Consider the following 21,182-nt stretch of genomic DNA (forward strand, 5'->3'; position numbering starts at 1 on the left):
CTACTGGGAAATGAGCTGATGGAAAAATGTTTTACATTTTAAGTATTTTGTAATATCTTAAAACACTCCAAGGCACAACAGTTGTATATAATTAACTGACTTTACGTCATCAGTTCATTTGTGGTTCTTTTTGGTTTGGTTTCGTTTGCTTTTTCAGCCAGAGTCTTATCTGTTGCCCCGGTTGGAGGTAGTGGTGCAATTATGACTCACTGCAGCCTCAACCTCCCTGGGCTCAGGTGATCCTCCCACCTCAGCCTCCCTAGTAGCTGGGACAGCAGCAGGTGTGTGCAACTACACTTGACTAATTTTTTTTTTTTTTTTTGCAGAGACAGGGTTTTGTCATGTTGCCTAGGCTGGTCTCGAACTCCTGGGCTTAAGTGACCTGCCTGCCTCAGCCTCCCAAAGTGCTGGATTATAGGTGCGAGCCACTGCATGTAACCAGTGTATTTGTTATAATCAACAGATTTCTGGAAAATATTTGCTTCTTGCTGTCCCATTATTAATTGGCTTTTAACTTTATTAGAGACTTCTATTTATGTGTAGAAAGCCAAAATGATACGTTACTTGGGTTATTAGAAAGCCTGTTATACATTTAGTTTTTCCCAGTTGCCAGTGAGGCTGATAATTTATACATTTTGTTTTGTTCCTATAATATTTGTCAGGAACTCCAGATATTTAAAATAACCTAACAGAAGCTAGGTTTGAGAATAGGTGTTAATTTTAGTAATACATTTCTAGGATCTATTCAGAGAACCTTACTGGAACTAATTAACATTTAATAACACTAAAACCTTGGGTTTCCCAATTGATTGTGGATATGAGGACTTCTTTATACTTTATTAACTTTAAAATTAATAGGTATTGCCGGGCACAGTGGCTCATGCCTGTAATCCCAGCACTTTGGGAGGCGGAGGCGTGCGGATCACCTGAGGTCTGGAGTTCGAGACCAGCCTGACCAACATGGAGAAACCCTGTCTCTACTAAAAATACAAAATTAGCCGAGTGTGGTGGCGCATGCCTGTAATCCCAGCTTACCCGGGAGGCTGAGCAGGAGAATGGCTTGAACCCGGGAGGCAGAGGTTGCTGTGAGCTGAGATCGCGCCATTGCACTCCAGCCTGGGCAACAAGAGTGAAACTCCCTCTCAAAAAAAAAAAAAAAAAAATTAATAGGTATTACAGATTATATCTCCTTCAGTCTTCAAGGAAATGTAAATGTCAAATATGCTCCTAAATAAGAGAGCTTAAGTCAGTCCCATTTTACCACTGAGGAGAAAAAGAAGTTTTGTGTATCTTGCTTTGAAATATAAAGTTTTAAGGCTGTTGTTAAAATAGTCATATATCTTATTAACTTATTTACATATAAGATATTGAAAAAATGTTAATTTGGAATTAGTGATTATTACCCACATTTCCTGAAAATAATTTTATTCACACAAGCATCGTAGACATTGATGTCTTGGTAATTGCTAGAACCATTTTTTAAGTCATCACAATTTTTGAGAGCATAGGATCCTCATCTGCTTTGTGTGAGGTATGGCACGCACTGACTCCATGAGTGAAGCATCACTAGAAACTTTGTCTCAAACTACAAATGTCATTTTACCTTATATTAGGCTTTAAAAAATTATCTAATAGCTGTATATGTATATGTTTTCCATGTGTAGTCCATACTGTGTTGACTTTTTAAGCTTTTTTAAAAGTTTGCTTAAAAAGATAATCAAACCTTGGAATTGTAGAGTCCCAGGATCAGGAATTATATCTAAAGCTGTGAATACTTCTATCCCTCTTTTTGTAAAAATAGCATTGATTGAGTTATAGTTTTTGGTTTTATGATTTTATTTGGGAACTTTTAGACATACACAAAAACAGAAATATGCAATGAACTCCCATATAATCATCATCTCGCTTCAGTTGTTGACATTCTGCCATTCTTATTTCTAACCCCTCTTTTTTTTCCTGGAGAATTTCACAGAAATTTTAGACATCATTTTACTCATAGACACTTCAACACACGTGGTTTAATTCTTTTTTATATATGGCATCATTTCTGTAAACTGGTAGTTAGGTCTAAAAGCTTGATTAGGTTCAAGTTTAGTTCTGACAGTACTTTGTTGATGATACTGTGTGCTTTCTGTTGCATCACATATTGAGCTTGATGAGAGGGTTCAGATGTTGTCATTCTGATCCTTCCATTATAAAGTTCCCCTTCACTGTTTTCTGTAATGTTTTTTAGCAGTTATTAATGGTCTTGCCCAGATTAATTTTATTAGGGGTGCAAAATATTGATTTTTTTATTTTTTGAGATGGAGTTTCACTTTCGTTGCCCAGGCTGGAGTGCAATGACACTATCTCAGCTCACCGCAACCTCTGCCTCCCGTGTTCAAGTGATTCTCCTGCCTCTGCCTCCCGAGTAGCTGGGATTACAGGCACGAGCCACCATACCTGGCTAACTTTTTATTTTTAGTAGAGGTGAGGTTTCTCCATGTTGGTCATGCTGGTCTTGAACTCCTAACCTCAGGTGGTCTGCCTGTCTTGACCTCCCAAAGTGCTGGGATTACAGGTGTGAGCCACCACTCCCAGCCTTGATATTCTAATTCTATCATTTTGCCTAGGTTTATTATCTGAGGTTCTTCTATAAAGGAAGAACACTTTGTTCATCAGCTAATTGGTTATTCTGAAATTCTGTTCATACAGGAAAGGCAAGATGAATGCTTGATTTTCTTCCTTCATTTACCACTTCACAGAATGACTTGGTATTCTAGCAGCATCCAAAGAGGTTTTTTCACTTTTGAGTATCATTATGAATGCATGAATTTTAGTATATTTGATGGGTTTCATTTTGTTGCAGTCTTTTTATACTTTTTAAAATGATTTCATCTTTGGCCATTGGGAACATCTTCAAACTGGGTCATTGTCCTTTTGATGCCATCCTAGTAGTTGTTGATAACTTCCCTACTCTCTTATGTATCAGGTTGGTGCAGATTAATCTACAGTTCCTGCCCCAGACCTAGAAACAGCTATTCCTTTAAGAACTCCTGATTTTTTTTTTTTTTTTTTTTTTTTGAGATGGAGTCTTGTTCTGTTGCCAGGCTCGAGTGCAGTAGTGCGATGTTGGCTCACTGCAACCTCTGCCTCCCGGCTTCAAGTGATTCCCCTGCCTCAGCCTCCTGAGTAGCTGGGACAACAGGCGTGTGCGACCATGCCCAGCTAATTTTTTGTATTTTAGTAGAGATGGAGTTTCACCATATTGGCCAGCATGGTCTCGATCTCCTGACCTCGTGATCCACCTGCCTCAGCCTCCTCAAGTGCTGGGATTACAGGTGTGAGCCACTGCGCTCTGCCTGATTTTCTTTTATTGGGAGGTGACAGAGACTAAAGTCTGGGAATTAAGGTGGTTTCTGCTCTGCTGGGTTGCCAGTGCTTTTGGCTTTTTTGAATTTAACCTAATTTTTTTTAAAGGGACGGTCTCACTCTGTCACCTAGACTGGAGAGCAGTGGTGCACTCATAGCTCTCTGCAGCCTTGACCTCCTGGGCTCAAGTGATCCTCCTGCCTCAGCCTTCTGAGTACTTGGGACTACAGCACATGCCATCTTGCTCCACTAATTTTTAAATTAGATTTAAATTTTTTTTTTTAGAGACGAGATCTTTTTATTTTATTTTATTTTATTTTTAAAATTTTATTATTATTATACTTTAAGTTTTAGGGTACATGTGCACAATGTGCAGGTTTGTTACATATGTATACATGTGCCATGTTGGTGTACTGCACCCATTAACTCATCATTTAGCATTAGGTATATCTCCTAATGCTATCCCTCCCCCCCTCCCCCCACCCCACAACAGTCCCCGGAGTGTGATGTTCCCCTTCCTGTGTCCATGTGTTCTCATTGTTCAATTCCCACCTATGAGTGAGAACATGCGGTGTTTGGTTTTTTGTCCTTGCGATAGTTTGCTGAGAATGATGGTTTCCAGTTTCATCTATGTCCCTACAAAGGACATGAGCTCATCATTTTTTATGGCTGCATAGTATTCCATGGTGTATATGTGCCACATTTTCTTAATCCAGTCTATCGTTGTTGGACATTTGGGTTGGTTCCAATTCTTTGCTATTGTGAATAGTGCCGCAATAAACATACGTGTGCATGTGTCTTTATAGCAGCATGATTTATAGTCCTTTGGGTATATACCCAGTAATGGGATGGCTGGGTCAAATGGTATTTCTAATTCTAGATCCCTGAGGAATCGCCACACTGACTTCCACAATACTTGAACTAGTTTACAGTCCCACCAACAGTGTAAAAGTGTTCCTATTTCTCCACATCCTCTCCAGCACCTGTTGTTTCCTGACTTTTTAATGATGGCCATTCTAACTGGTGCGAGATGGTATCTCACTGTGGTTTTGATTTGCATTTCTCTGATGGCCAGTGATGATGAACATTTTTTCATGTGTTTTTTGGATGCATAAATGTCTTCTTTTGAGAAGTGTCTGTCCATATCCTTTGATGGGGTTGTTTTTCTCTTGCAAATTTGTTTGAGTTCATTGTAGATTCCGGATATTAGCCCTTTGTCAGATGAGTAGGTTGCAAAAATTTTCTCCCATTTTGTAGGTTGCCTGTTCACTCTGATGGTAGTTTCTTTTGCTATGCAGAAGCTCTTTAGTTTAATGAGATCCCATTTGTCAATTTTGGCTTTTGTTGCCATTGCTTTTGGTGTTTTAGACATGAAGTCCTTACCCACGCCTATGTCCTGAATGGTATTGCCTAGGTTTTCTTCTAGGATTTTTATGGTTTTAGGTCTAACATGTAAGTCTTTAATCCATCTTGAATTAATTTTTGTATAAGGTGTAAGGAAGGGATCCAGTTTCAGCTTTCTACATATGGCTAGCCAATTTTCCCAGCACAATTTATTAAATAGGGAATCCTTTCCCCATTTCTTGTTTTTGTCAGGTTTGTCAAAGATCAGATGGTTGTAGATATGCGGCATTACTTTTGAGGGCTCTGTTCTGTTCCATTGATCTATATCTCTGTTGTGGTACCAGTACCATGCTGTTTTGGTTACTGTAGCCTTGTGGTATAGTTTCAAGTCAGGTAGTGTGATGCCTCCAGCTTTGTTCTTTTGGCTTAGGATTGACTTGGCAATGCGGGCTCTTTTTTGGTTCCATATGAACTTTAAAGTAGTTTTTTCCAATTCTGTGAAGGAAGTCATTGGTAGCTTGATGGGGATGGCATTGAATCTATAAATTACCTTGGGCAGTATGGCCATTTTCATGATATTGATTCTTCCTACCCATGAGCATGGAATGTTCTTCCATTTGTTTGTATCCTCTTTTATTTCATTGAGCAGTGGTTTGTAGTTCTCCTTGAAGAGGTCCTTCACATCCCTTGTAAGTTGGATTCCTAGGTATTTTATTCTCTTTGAAGCAATTGTGAATGGGAGTTCACTCATGATTTGGCTGTCTGTCTGTGATTGGTGTATAAGAATGCTTGTGATTTTTGTACATTGATTTTGTATCCCGAGACTTTGCCGAAGTTGCTTATCAGCTTAAGGAGATTTTGGGCTGAGACAATGGGGTTTTCTAGATATACAATCATGTCATCTGCAAAGAGGGACAATTTGACTTCCTCTTTTCCTAATTGAATACCCTTTATTTCCTTCTCCTGCCTGATTGCCATGGCCAGGACTTCCAACACAATGTTGAATAGGAGTGGTGAGAGAGGGCATCCCTGTCTTGTGCCAGTTTTCAAAGGGAATGCTTCCAGTTTTTGCCCATTCAGTATGATATTGGCTGTGGGTTTGTCATAAATAGCTCTTATTATTTTGAGATACGTCCCATCAATACCTAATTTATTGAGAGTTTTTAGCATGAAGCATTGTTGAATTTTGTCAAAGGCCTTTTCTGCATCTATTGAGATAATCATGTGGTTTTTGTCTTTGGTTCTGTTTATATGCTTGATTACATTTATTGATTTTCTTTTCTTTTTTTTTTTTTTTTTGAGACAGAATCTCACTCTTTTTGCCCAGGCCAGAGTGCAGTGGCACTATATCGGCTCACTGCAAGCTCCGCCTCCCGGGTTCACGCCATTTTCCTGCCTCAGCCTCCCGAGTAGCTGGGACTACAGGCGCCTGCCACCACGCCCGGCTAATTTTTTGTATTTTTTTAGTAGAGACGGGGTTTCACCATGTTAGCCAGGATGGTCTCAATCTCTTGACCTTGTGATCTGCCCACCTCGGCCTCCCAAAGTGCTGGGATTACAGGCGTGAGCCACCGCGCCCGGCCACATTTATTGATTTTCTTATGTTGAACCAGCCTTGCATTCCAGGGATGAAGCCCACTTGATCATGGCAGATAAGGTTTTTGATGTGCTGCTGGATTTGGTTTGTCAGTATTTTATTGAGGATTTTTGCATCAATGTTCATCAAGGATATTGGTCTAAAATTCTCTTTTTTGGTTGTGTCTCTGCCAGGCTTTGGTATCAGGATGATTCTGGCCTCATAAAATGAGTTAGGGAGGATTCCCTCTTTTTCTATTGATTGGAATAGTTTCAGAAGGAATGGTACCAGCTCCTCCTTGTACCTCTGGTAGAATTCGGCTGTGAATCCATCTGGTCCTGGACTTTTTTTGGTTAGAAAGCTATTGATTATTGTCACAATTTCAGAGCTTGTTATTGGTCTATTCAGAGATTCAACTTCTTCCTGGTTTAGTCTTGGAAGGGTGTATGTGTCGAGGAATTTATCCATTTCTTCTAGATTTTCTAGTTTAGTCGTGTAGAGGTGTTTGTAGTATTCTCTGATAGTAGTTTGTATTTCTGTGGGATCGGTGGTGATATCCTCTTTATCATTTTTTATTGCGTCTATTTGATTCTTCTCTCTTTTCTTCTTTATTAGTCTTGCTAGCGGTCTATCGATTTTGTTGATGTTTTCAAAAAACCAGCTCCTGGATTCATTAATTTTTTGAAGGGTTTTTTGTGTCTCTATTTCCTTCAGTTCTGCTCTGATTTTAGTTACTTCTTGCCTTCTGCTAGCTTTTGAATGTGTTTGCTCTTGCTTTTCTAGTTCTTTTAATTGTGATGTTAGGGTGTCAATTTTGGATCTTTCCTGCTTTCTCTTGTGGGCATTTAGTGCTATAAATTTCCCTCTACACACTGCTTTGAATGTGTCCCAGAGATTCTTGTGTGTTGTGTCTTTGTTCCCGTTGGTTTCAAAGAACACCTTTATTTCTGCCTTCATTTCATTATGTACCCAGGAGTCATTCAGGAGCAGATTGTTCAGTTTCCATGTAGTTGAGCAAATTTCGAGTGAGTTTCTTAATCCTGAGTCGTAGTTTGATTGCACTGTAGTCTGAGAGACTGTTTGTTGTAATTTCTGTTCTTTTACATTTGCTGAGGAATGCTTTACTTCCAACTATGTGGTCAATTTTGGAATAGGTGTGGTGTGGTGCTGAAAAAAATGTATATTCTGTTGATTTGGGGTGGAGAGTTCTGTAGATGTCTGTTAGGTCTGCTTGGTGCAGAGCTGAGTTCAATTCCTGGGTAGTCTTGTTAACTTTCTATCTCGTTGATCTGTCTAATGTTGACGGTGGGGTGTTAAAGTCTCCCGTTAGTATTGTGTGGGTGTCTAAGTCTCTTTGTAGGTCTCTAAGGACTTGCTTTATGAATCTGGGTGCTGCCGTATTGGGTGCATATATATTTGGGATAGTTAGCTCTTCTTGTTGAATTGATCCCTTTACCATTATGTAATGGCTTTCTTTGTCTCTTTTGATCTTTGTTGGTTTAAAGTCTGTTTTATCCGAGACTAGGATTGCAACCCCTGCCTTTTTTTGTTTTCCATTTGCTTGGTAGATCTTCCTCCATCCCTTTATTTTGAGCCTATGTGTGTCTCTGCATGTGAGATGGGTTTCCTGAATACAGCACACTGATAGGTCTTGACTCTTTTTCCAATTTGCCAGTCTATGTCTTTTAATTGGAGCATTTAGCCCATTTACATTTAAAGTTAATATTGTTATGTGTGAATTTGGTCCTGTCATTATGATGTTAGCTGGTTATTTTGCTCATTAGTTGATGCAGTTTCTTCCTAGCCTTGATAGTCTTTACATTTTGGCATAGAGTTGAGATCTTGTTAACGTTGCCCAGTTTGGTCTCAAATTCCTGGCCTCAACTTATCCTACCATGTTAGCCTCCTCATTTGCTGCAATTACAGGTGTGGTGTGAACCACCATGCCTAGCACATTTTGACTGTTTTAACAGACAAAGCTAGGAATGTAAAGATTTTAGAAAAAAATAAATCTTTAAGTGAATGTTTCCACTGCAAGTTTAGAATTAGGGTTTTTATATAAGTTGTTGTTTTATATTTGTATTTGTTCTTACACTGAAAACTCTGATTCTTGACAATATTATCCATAGCTTATTTGCCTTGTCCTATATATACCAGAAATACGTACACATAAGTGAACTAGTTTCAACATAAAAATTACTTTTAATGGCAAAACCACCATTGCTTTTGCACTAACCTAATACAGTAATTCTAATTAATACAATTTAAGTATTTTGTTTTGTATAGTGCCTTTTTGCCCTTGGCCAGTTTTCTGTGTGGTTATGCCACCAATTTCACATGCATTTGAGTGCATTTATTTCAGGGTTGGCTTTTTTAAAGGTATTTTTTAAAAATTTAATTTCGCTTTTTAAATTATGTAAAACATTTACCTGGCTTCAGAGTCAAAACTTTAAGTCAATATATACCCAGGTCTTAATTTAGTTTTGGTTAATTCTTTCATTTTTTTTCTTCAAAAATATACCCAAAATACGAGCCCCTTCTCTTACTCAAAAGTGTCTCTTGCTTTTTTCACTTAATATATACTATTGTTGGGGTATACAGAGATACTGTAGAGGAATGAAAGCATGTATCTCTGTATATCTCATTTCTTTTTATTCCTTTTGTTGTTAAGCTTCATCATACTCCCTTGCATGGTTGTACCGGTTTGTTCAACCAGTCTCCTATTGATGAACAGTTTGCAGACTTTTTTTTTATTATTATAAATAGCATTGCAATAAATAGCTTTTCTTGACCCAGTGCGGTGGCTCACGCCTGTAATCCCAGCACTTTGGGAGGCCGAGGCAGGTGGATCATGAGGTCAGGAATTCAAGACCAGCCCGACCAACATGGTGAAACTCCGTCTCTACCAAAAATACAAAAATTAGCCGGGCATGATGGCTGCACCTGTAATCCCAGCTACTCAAGAGGCTGAGGCAGGAGAACTGCTTGAACCCAGGAGGTGGAGGTTGCAGTGAGCCAAGATCTAGAGTGGGACTCCGTCTCAAGAAAAACAAAAAAATTCCTGCAATAAATAGCTTTTTGTGTATGTCATTTCATATTTGTTTGACAGTGTGTCTTTGGGATAGAATTCTAGAAGGCAGTTGTTGAATAAAGGATAAATGCATATGTTATTTTGTAAAATATGGTCACATTTTTCTCCATGGTGATTGTAACCATTTTGAATGCTTACCGGCAAGGGTGCCTGTTTTCTCAAAATCCTTCCAACAGAATATGTTGTCAGATTTTAGGGGGTTTTTGGTCCATCTGATAGCTGAGAAATAGTATGTCAGTACATTTTAAATTTGTATTTCTTTTATTTTTTTAATGTGTAATGTGTAACTTTTCATATGTTTTAAAGATCTTACGTTATTTGCATTTCTTTTCCTGTGATCAGTCTGTTCGTGGTTTTTTTTTTTTTTTTTGCCTCTTTTGATATCAGGATGTTGGTCTTCATTCTTCTATCCATTTTTAGAAGCTTTTTATATATTAGCAATGTAAGTCCTGTATAATACACACATTTTTCACAAATTAATTAGTAGTTTCTTGACTTACATGCTTTTATGCCAAATTGTTTTTTCTTTTTTTTTTCTTTTTTTGAGACAGGATCTCACTCTGTCACCCAGGATGGAGTGCAGCATTGCTATCTCGGCTCATTGCAACCTCAGCCCTCCCACGCTTAAGCGATCCTCCCACCTCAGCCTCCTGAGTAGCTGGGACCACAAGTGCACACCCCCACGCCCGGCTAATTTTTGTGTTTTTTGGAGGGACAGCATTTTGTCATGTTGCCCAGGCTGGTCTTGAACTTCTGAGCTCAAGTGACCCACCCGCTCGGCCTCACAAGGTGCTGGGATTATAGGCGTGAGCCACTATGCCCGTCCAACATTTTTTTTCATAAGTCATATTTATCAACTTTTATTCTTACTGCTTCTGGATTTTGAGTCATAATTAGGAATACTTTTTCCACTCCAAAGTTCTAGCAAAATTAGCCCATTTCTCCCCAGTCCTTGTACTTAATTCATTTTTAACATTTAGAGCATAGATGCATTTGGTGTTTATCCTTATGTATAATATGAAAAATGGACCAAATTTTTTTTCATGTGACTATCCAGTTGTCCCCAAACCAGTCATTAACATCTTTTTCCTGTTGACTTGAGATATGCTACCTTTGTCACATGTTAAATTTTCCACGTGCATTTGGTCCTGTTTATGGAGTTTTTACTCCATCTTATTGCTCTCTCTGTCCAGGTACAGGAAGAACACTCTTTTAATTATAGAATCTTTAATGTTTTCCTAGATATTGTTGTTTGTTCTTCCAAGTGAACTTTATAATCAGTTTGTTTACGTGGAGGTGTTTGGGGGTGGGGAGGTCTGTGATGGTATTTTTATTGGGATTGCATTTGTAGATTACATTACAGAGAGTTGGTATCTTGGGATTTTGAGTCCTTGTATTCCAGAATATGGGATGTCTTCATTTGTTGACGTCCAGTTTTGTATCTTGCAGAGAGCATTTTGTGTTTTTTTAAAAATTATGGAGGTATAATTAACTACTATAAAATTCATTTTAACTACTATAAAATCATTCATTTAAAGTGTACAATTTAGTATTTTTTTTTTTTTTTTTTTTTTTGAGACAGGGTCTCATTTTGTTGCCCAGGCTGGAGTGCAGTGGTGTGATCTCTGCTCACTGCCACCTCTGCCTCCAGGGTTCAAGTGATATTCCCACCTCAGCCTTCCAAGTAGCTGGGATTATAGGCACCCACCACCACACCCAGCTAATTTTTGTATTATTTGGTAGAGAAGGGGTTTTCACCATGTTGGCCAGACTGGTCTTGAACTCCTGACTTCAGGTGATCTGTCTGCCTTGGCCTCCGAAAGTGCTGGAATTGCAGTGTGAGCCACCGCACCCAGCCCAATTCAGTAATTTTTTAAAGTGTATTTAGAGTTGTGCAATAATCACCACAATACAGTTTTAGTATATGTTTATCAATCCCAGAAGATCCCTCCTTTCTTAATGTCAGTCTCTGTTCCTACTTTCATTCCCCTCAACCTCTGATTTGCTGTATCTACAGATGTGCCTTTTGTGGGCATTTCATATAAATGAAATCATATAATATATGGTCTTTACTGTCTGGCGTCTTTTACTTAGCATAATTTTATTTTTTGAGGCAGGTCTTGCTCTGTTGCCCAAGCTGGAGTGCAGTGGCGATCACAGCTCACTGCAACCTCTGCTTCTCAGACTTAAGCAGTCCTCCTATCTCAGCCTCTCATAGCTAGGACTACAGGTGAATGTCACCATGTCTGGCTAATTTTTGTATTTTTTTGTAGAGATGAGGTTTCTCCATGTTGTCCAGCCTGGTCTCTGACTCCTGGGCTCAGGCAATCCATCTGCCTTGGCCTCCCAAAGTGCTTGGATTACAGACATGAGCTACTGGGCCTGGCCTAAGTTAGCATATTTTTTTGAGATGGTTAATCCATGTTATAACAGGTATCAGTAGTTAGTTTTTATTTGGTTAGTTATAGTATTCTGTTATATAGATATACCACATTTTGTTTATCTAGTTGTCAGTGATGGCATGTTTTTTTGTTTGTTTTTTGTTTTTTGAGATGGAATCTTGTTCTGTTGCCCAGGCTGGAGTGCAGTGGTGTGATCTCGCTCACTGCAACCTCCACCTCCCGGGTTCATGTGATTCTCCTGCCTCAGCCTTCCAAGTATCTGGGATTACAGGCGCACACCACCATACCCAGCTAATTTTTTGTATTTTTAGTAGAGATGGGGTTTCACTATGTTGGCCAGACAGGTCTTGAACTCCTGACCTCGTGATTTGCCCGCCTTGGCCTCCCAAAGTGTTAGGATTACAGGTGTGAGCCACTGCAACTGGCTGGAATTGTTTAAGTGATTTATTCCTTGTCTGGGCTCTGGTCCTACTTGTGTGTCTGCACTGCCATTAGTCATGAAGATGAGATATGACATCTATAAGGCTAGTGAGTAGGCTCCTGTAGGTAGGTAGAGGTCAAGGGCATTTTGAATTGTTTCCAGTATTTGCTCTTGTGAAAATGCTACAGTGAACATTTGGGTACAACTCTTTGTGTACATGTATGTTTTCATTTCTGTTGGAAAGATACCAACAGAGGAGTCCCAAAGTGGAGTCATTTGCTGTAACTTCAGTAACTTTAATTGTGACTATAAAAGACAGGAGCGGTGGCAAAAGCATCTGGTAGCAGGAAAATGCTTTTGATAGTAACTAGGCACCCACATGTTTAGTAGGTATGGTAACATGATGTCATTTATGAAAAGAATATGAGCTTTAGAATTGGAATTAGCTTTGAATTTTAAGTGTTGCTTATTGTTTTCCTGCAAGTCACTTAAACTTTCTAAGCTTCAGTTTCTTGATGAGGCTAGACATGCATAATACTATATATGGCACAAAGTTTGTGCTTACAGATTGGAAACTATGTTTTTTTGGTGGGGGGGTGGGGGAGACAGAGTTTCGCTTTTGCCGCACAGGCTGGAGTGCAATGGTGCAATCTCGGCTCACTGCAACCTCCACCTCCCAGGTTCAAGCGATTCTCCTGCCTCAGCCTCATGAGTAGCTGGAATTAGAGGCACACATCACCATGCCCAGCTCATTTTTGTATTATTAATAGAGACGGGGTTTTGCCATATTGGCCAGATTGGTCTCAAACTCCTGACCTCAGGTGATCCACCTGCCTTGGCCTCCCAAAGTGCTGGGATTACAGGCATGAGCCACCACGCCTGGCCATGGAAACTCTTCTTATTGTTAACATCATTCCAGTCTTAAGGCACAGAGGGACTAAGGCGATCGGTGAGCACAGTGGCTAACATTGCTTATTGCTGATGCCAAGAGAATCTGTGATCTCTTACCAGGAAATAGAAATGGACTTTGAGGAGTTCATAAAGAACTCTCCAGAGAAACCATTGTTTTTGTTATCATTGTTATACTACTCATATTCTTTCTAGCCTGGTAGCCAGAGAAATATGTTATTTTTCTCATGATGTTTTAAAAGCTATAAACAACCTAACTAACCTTTAAAAAAAAAAATTCAAAGAAAATCACCCACAGTCCTACCACTGTCTTAGCCATACTCGTTTTTTATCCTTTAGTATTTCTAAATGTAAAAGATAAAATGAAAATAAAATTGACCCAGTAAGAAGTGACCTATTCTCCTGATTTTCTTTTAAGCTGTGCTATTTAATAAGAGTAAGTTTATAATTTTTGAAATGTTTCCCTTTTTAAAATTTTGGTTTAAATAACTGTTATCCTAGAAAACACTGGATTGTAGATGCCAAAATGTTGCCTGTTGTGAATATGCTTTAGTTACATAATTTTTATGTATTATGTTCAAGTTGTGCATAAAGTCCTTTTTAGAAAAATAATATATTTAAGCAATAGAATAAGAGTGCCTAAGCAAGCTATTTATGTACTTTTAGTTACATAATCTCTGTATTCATAAAAAGTTATATAAATTGAATTTTCATGCATTAGCAAAGCTAACTTTGTATCATTTATCATTGAGGTTTCAAAATGTTACATAAGCCATGTAAAAGGTGTTCGATAACGTTAGCTTGTTTTTTACAGTTTTTTTTTTTTTTTAGTCTTTCTTCTTTTTTTGTTTTTTGAGACGGAGTTTTTGCTCTTGTCACCCAGGCTGGAGTGCAGTGGCGTGATCTTGGCTCACTGCAACCTCTGCCTCCTGGGTTCAAGTGATTCTCCTGCCTCAGCCTCCTGAGTAGCTGGGACTATAGGCGCCTGCTACCACACCTGGCTAATTTTTGTATTTTTAGTAGAGACGGGATTTCACCATGTTGGCCAGGCTGGTCTTGATCTCCTGACCTTGTGATCTGCCCATCTTGGCCTCCCAAAGTGCTGGGATTACAGGCGTGAGACACTGCGCCTGGCCTTAGTTTTTCCTCTTTTTAAAAACAGGTTTTAAAAGAAATGTTTTATACAGATAAATGGAGAAAAATCATAAATAAAGTTGACATGTAAATATAACTTTTCTCCATGTCAAACTAGTAATGCCCAGTTTATGGGTTGAAATAAGGAAAGTTTTTAAAAAAATATGACTTGTCATTGATACATAATGCTTTTAGTTTTAAATGTACTTGTGCCACCATACTTAATTCCATATTTAATGATTTGAGTTAATTAACAAGTAACATGTCTGCAAAGTCAGTGGTTAGCTGGATTAGTATCTCAAGGTTCCTTTTGTACTTCTACCTTAAGCTGCATTGTGTTCATGATTATGAAGCAAGAGTTGGAAAATAATTTGGAAATTCAATCTACAATATTATTTTAAATAGCCACTTGGGTGCTACTGTTTTGTTGTTTTTCTGCCCGTAAGATATATTTGCGCTGTTAAAAATGCATTTTACCTCAGTCTTTGTGTGTAATCTTTAGGACTTAAAAACCACTTCAAATATTTTCACATCTCATAACTCCTAATAAATGTTATGTTTTCTATCTAATTGATAATAACATTTTGCAAATATTCCAGAATATAAATACAATATTATTAAGTAATTTTTAAAACGTTTCTCTAAATCGGATAATCTTTCATTATCTCCCTTATTTACCAGTGTCTGCTCCTATTTTCTGCTTTTTTTTTTCCTTTAATTTTTTGAGACAGGATTTCATTCTGTTGCCCAGGCTGGACTGCAGTGGCGCCATCAGGGGTCCCTGCAGCCTCAGCCTCCAGGGCTAAGGTGATCCTCCCATCTCAGCCTCCTGGGTAGCTGGTACTACAGGCACATGCCACCACACCTGGCTAATTTTTTATTTTTTTTGTAGAAATGAGGTTTCGCCTGTTACCCAGGCTGGTCTTGCACTCCTGGGCTCAAGCGATCTGCCCACCTCAGCCTCCCAGATTGCTGTGATTACAGGCATCAGCCTCTGCTCCTGGCCTGTTCTGTTCTTTGGAGTATTGTATATTCATATGCAGAAAAGATAAATTTAGACCTTTTACTTGTTGTCTGACACAGAAATTAACAAAGTAGATCATAGACCTAAATGTAAGAACTAAATGATAAAACTTCTAGAAGAAGGCATAGGAGAAAATCTCAGTGACCTTGGGTTAGACAGAGGTTTCTTAAATATGTCACCAAAATCACAATCCATAAAAGAAGTTGCCAATTTGAACATTAAAATTAGAGACTTTTGTGCTTCAGAAGACGCTATTAAGAAAATGAAAAGGTCATGTCATGGACGGGAAGAAAATATTTGCAAATGGTATATCTGAGAAAAGACTTGTATTCAGGATATATAAGGAACTCTTTATTTTTTATTATTATTATTTTGAGACACAAGGTCTCACTCGGTTGTCCAGGCTGGAGTACAATGGCACAATCTCGTCTCACTGCAGACTCGGCCCCCTGGTTTCAAGTGATCCTCCCACCTCAGCTTCCGGAGTAGCTTTTGTCGAGACGAGGTTTTGCCATGTTGCTCAGGCTGGTCTTGAACTCCTAGGCTCAAGCAATCCACCTGCCTCAGCCTCCCGAAATGCTGGCATTACAGGCATGATGGCTCATGCCTGGCCAGGAATTCTTATAATTCAACAATGAGACCAAAAACTCAGATTAAACATGGACAGAAGAATAGACATTTCACCAAAGTGGCTAATAAAATTAGGCTTGGCACGGTGGCTCACATCTATAATCCTAGCACTTTGGGAGTCCAAGGTAGGAAGATCACTTGAGCTCAGGAATTTGAGACCAGCCTGAGCAACATAGTGAGACCTCATTTGTATGAAAAACTTAAAAATTAGCTGGGCATGGTGGCATGTACCTGTAGTCGCAGCTACTGGGGTGGCTGAGGTGGGAGGATTGCTTGAGCCTGGGAGATCAAGGCTGCAGTGAGCTATTATTGTGCCACTGCACTCCAGCGTGGGCATTGGAGCAAGACACTTTCTCAAACGCAAAACAGATAAAAACCAGAGTAACTAATAATCACATGAAAAAATGCTTAGCACCAGTAGTTATGGTTTTTATTTATTTATTTATTTATTTTTTATTATGTTTTGAGACAAGGTCTAGTTCTGTTGCCCAGGCTGGAGTGCAGTGGTCCCATCTTGGCTCACTGCAGCATCCGTCTCCCAGGCTCAAGCTATCTTCCTACCTCAGCCTCCCCAGTATCTGGGACTACAGGCGTGTGCTACCATGCCCAGATAATTTTTGTATTTTTTGTAGAGGCAGGGCTTCGCCATGTTGCCCAGGCTGGATTGAACTCCTTAGCTCGAGCAATCTGCCTGCCTCAGACTCCCAAACTGCTGGGATTATAGGCGTGAACCACGGTATCCAGCCTACTTATTTTAGAAATGGTTATTAAAACCACAGTGAGATGCCACGTATAACCACTGGAACAAGTTTAATGAAAAAGAGACAGTAATAGGTATTGGTGAGGATGTGGAGAACCTGAAACCTTCATTTCCCTATTGGGAATGTAAAACCGTAGAGCCACTTAGGGAAACAATTTGGCAGTTCCTTAAAAAGTTAAACAAACTTACCATAGAACCTAGAAATTACATTCCTAAGTATTTACCTAAGAGAAATGAAAGCACATGTTTGTAGGAAGACTTATACAAGAATGTTCATAGCTACTTTATTTGTAATATGCAAAAACTGAGAAAAACCCAAATGTCCATCAGTGGATGAATGGATAAACAAAGTATGTTATATCCATATGATTGGATACTACTCAGCAATAAAAAAGTATGAATATTGATGCAACAAATGAATATATTTCAGCATAGATATGCTGAGTGAAAGGAGCCAAAAGTGTATGTAGTATGTGACTCCACTTAACATAAAACTTTACAAAATACAAACCAATTCATAATGACAGAGAGCAGATCAATTGTTGCAGGGGTATTGGAGTTGGTATAGGGGATGATGACTGGCTGAAATAGGTCTTGCGAGCTCTTTTGGGGTTATTGGAAATGTTCTTAAACTGGATTGTGGTGATGACTACACTCCATAAATTTACTAAAATTAGTAAAATGTACACTTAAAATGGGTGAATTTTTTTACACTCGTGAAAATTCTTAATTACAGACATTTGTAAACTGTTGGGTGACATTTGTATTGACAGGTGATAGTAATGAAGAAGCCATTCAACAACAGGTTTGTAAAAAATACAGCAAGAAAAGAAATGGAGCATTACTTTTTTAAAAACCATTTTAACCATTTTTAAGCTTATAGTTCAGTAGTGTTAAGTATATTCACATTGGGACCAGGTGCAGTGGCTCATACTTGTAATCCCAGCACTTTGGGGGACCGAGGTGGGAGGAGGATTACTTGAGCCTAGGAGTTCGAGACGAGCCTGGGCAATGTACTAAGATCCTGTCTCTTAAAAAAAAAAAAAAAAATTAGCTGGGTGTGGTGGTGTGCACCTGTAGTCCCAGCTACTCAGGAGGCTGAGTTAGTAGGATCACTGGAGCCCAGGAGATTGATGGCATGAGCGTGATTGTGCCCCTAAACTCTAGCCTGACCCTGTCTCACACACACACACAAAAAGTATATTTACATTTGTTGCGAAACAGATCTCCAGAACTTTTCCATCTTGCAAAACTGGAACTCTATAGCCATTATGCAACTCTTTCTCCTCCCTCTGACTGTGGTTACCACCACTCTTCTGTTTCTACACATTTGACTACTTTAGATACTTCACATAACTGGAATCACAATTTTGTCTTTTTGTGACTGGCTTATTTCACTTAGCATAATGCCCTCAGGTTTTATTTTGTTTTGTTTATAGTCCAGGTGTCTTTGATTTTTTTTTTTTTTTTTTTGGCCGCCTAGTATGCCATGAATTCGCAGGTTATAGGTTCCAGCAGTTCAGGCTCCTGTGCATTGGTTCTCACAAAGTGTGCTTTTCTCGGTGGAGAGTGCTGATGCTTCAGTTGTACCTAGGTACCTTTCTCTTTGGCTTCCTTCTTTTTCTGATCTTTTTCCTTCATGTGTTTTGGGAAGTCATCTCAGCTATAGTGCTTTATATGCTCATTATATACATTAATTCTTTTGGCAAGAGTTTTGTTTGTTACAGCAATGCCAACAGCATGCTGGATAACATTGTAACTTCCAGTTTTGCCATGGTAATATTTATGGGCATTCCTTTTTGAACAGTAGCCATTTTCTTTTTCTTTCTTTCTTTTTTTTTTTTTTTTTTGAGATGGGTCTCGCTCTGTCACCCAGGCTGGAGTGCAATGGCGCGATCTCGGCTCACTGCAACCTTTGCCTCCCAGGTTCAAGTGATTCTCCTGCCTCCTGAGTAGCTGGGATTACAGGCGCGTGCCACCATGCCCGGCTAATTTTTGTATTTTTAGTAGAGACAGAGTTTCACCATGTTGGTCAGGCTGGTCTCAAACTCCTGACCTCGTGATCCTCCCGCCTCAGATTCCCAAAGTGCTGGGATTACAGGCGTGAGCCACCACACCCGGCCCACAGTGGCCATTTTCTTTTCTTTTTCTTTTTCTTTTTTTTTTGTTTTGAGATGAAGTCTCATTCTGTCGCCCAGGCTAGAGTGTATTGGCGTGATCTCGGCTCACTGCAACCTCCGCCTCCTGGGTTCCAGCGATTTTCCTGCCTCAGCCTCCTGAATAGCTGGGATTACAGGTGAGCACCACCATGCCTGGCTAATTTTTGTATGAGCAGTAGCCATTTTCTTGATGTGTACAACATCGCTTTTTCTTGTAGATTCCTGTGTCTGTGGCCAAAGAAACAACTCCATGTTTTCTAAAAGCCCTAGGGAACAAATTGGAGGTGCCTCTTTTCTTTTCCTTTGTGTTTGTCATCTTGGTGAATTATTGGAAGATGGTGGTTTCTGGCGAAAGGCCAGATTAAATGGTTGAATTTTAAAGTATGTAAATTGTACCTCAAAAAAACTATTTTAAAAAGTAGACTTACCCTGACACTAGACTCTATATCAAAGGGGTTGAATAGTTTCAAAATGGACCCTAAAATACGCGTAATATTTAAGAGAAGTATCAAAAAATATTTTAACTGCATTATTGAGGTATGATTAGTATACTAAAAGCTGAAGGAAGGTGGTGTATATACCTTGATGTGTTTGGAAAGAGGTATAACACCTGTAAAACCATCATTACAATCAATGCCATGGACTTATATCCATCACCTCCAGAAATTTCTTCCTGTCCTCTTACTTTTGTTTCCTTTTTTGGTTAGAGCACTCAATGTGATATACCCTTTTAGCAAAGTTTTAAACATACAATATGTTATTGTTAATCATAGACCCTATGTTGTGCAGTCAGTTTCCAGTACGTATTTCTTTTGCATAACTGAAAATTCGAGGAGGTATCAAAAACTAATGGGATAAAAGAAAATATTTTTCAGTAAATGTTTTGGTGATAGCTAGTTAGCTGTGGAGAGACAGAGCAGGATTCTATTTATATAATCTTATCTAATGTCATAACAAAAATCAGTTCTAGATACAGTAATATAAAGAATATTAAACAAAGACTTGGACCAAGTCTAATTTAATACGTATCCATCTTCTAAATAAGGATGCACTTTCCAAGCTTAGAATGATTTAGAAAAGAACAGGCATTTAAAAATGACAAATTTTGGACCGGGCACGGTGGCTCATGCCTGTAATCCCAGCACTTTGGGAGGCTGAGGAGGGCAGATCATGAGGTCAGGAGATCACAACCATCCTGGCTAACACGGTGAAACCCCGTCTCTACTAAAAACAAAAAAACAAAAATACAAAAAAAAAAATTAGCTGGGCCCGGTGGCGGGTACCTGTAGTCTCACCTACTTGGGAGGCTGAGGCAGGAGAATGGCGTGAACCCAGGAGGCAGAGCTTGCAGTGAGTGGAGATCGAGCCACTGCACTCCAGCCTGGGCGACTGAGCGAGACTCTGTCTCAAAAAAAAAAAAAAAAAAAAAAAGACAAATTTTGTCTGGGTGCAGTGGCTCACGCCTGTAATCCCAGCACTTTGAGAGGCTGAGGGGGCTGGATCACTTGAGGTTAGAATTTCAAGAAAAGCCTGGGCAACATGGTGAAACCCCATCTCTACTAAAAAATTAGCCTGGCATGGTGGTGCATGCCTGTAGTCCCAGCTACTTCAGAGGCTGAGGCATGAGAATCACTTGAACCCAGGAGGCAGAGGAGGTTGCAGTAAGCTGAGATCATCCCACTGCACTCCAGCCTGGGTGACGGAGTGAGAAACTGTCTCAAAAAATAAATAAAGTAATTAATTAAATAAATGACAAATTTCGTAACATAAAACTAAAAATCTAAAAAAAAACTAAAAGTTTTTTTAAAAGAATATATCACCTAAATGAAAACAACCTTGGAAAAAGCATAAAGCTACTGTAATTACTTTGAGCTATTAAAGGGTTAATATTCCTATATAATGGAATATGTTATACAAGATCTATAATATACTACAGATATTACAGGATAAATATCTATATAGATCTTACAAATAATGTAGAAACCACTGAACATTTGTAATGAATACACCAAATCCATAGAAGAGGAAGTAAACATGCAAAGAAGTATAGATTAAAACGGTGATTACCATTTTTACTATGTGTGTTTTTCGCTCCTTGTGTATTTTTTTAAAAAACCTTTTTGACAGATAAGATTTTTGTTTTTGCAATGAATTTCATGGTCTTCAAAGTCAAAATAAAAATTTCTGCCTAACGATTAGCTGACAGGAAGATGCCTTTAAATGTTTTTTCTTTTTGTTTCCAGGAAGTATTGATGAAGATGTTGTGGTGATAGAAGCTTCCTCCACTCCCCAGGTTACTGCCAATGAAGAAATTAATGTTACCTCAACTGACAGTGAAGTGGAGATTGTAACAGTTGGAGAAAGCTATCGGTGAGATTTTA

At 38.9% G+C, this 21,182-nt stretch overlaps 1 protein-coding gene across 9 annotated transcripts in view; it reads left to right on the forward strand.

The window, feature by feature from the left end:
• The window catches only part of LOC116463750 (E3 ubiquitin-protein ligase Arkadia), a 116,511-nt gene that overhangs the window by 49,834 nt on the left and 45,495 nt on the right, over positions 1-21,182 (forward strand). For all 9 annotated transcript variants that reach the window (XM_058434834.1, XM_058434832.1, XM_032147003.2 and 6 more), the window contains exon 3: positions 21,045-21,171. In XM_058434834.1, coding sequence (XP_058290817.1) covers positions 21,045-21,171 — 127 coding nt within the window. The remainder of the gene's footprint in view (positions 1-21,044; positions 21,172-21,182) is intronic.

Source organism: Hylobates moloch, unplaced genomic scaffold, assembly GCF_009828535.3.
Source record: "Hylobates moloch isolate HMO894 unplaced genomic scaffold, HMol_V3 SCAFFOLD_58, whole genome shotgun sequence".
NCBI lineage: Eukaryota > Metazoa > Chordata > Mammalia > Primates > Hylobatidae > Hylobates > Hylobates moloch.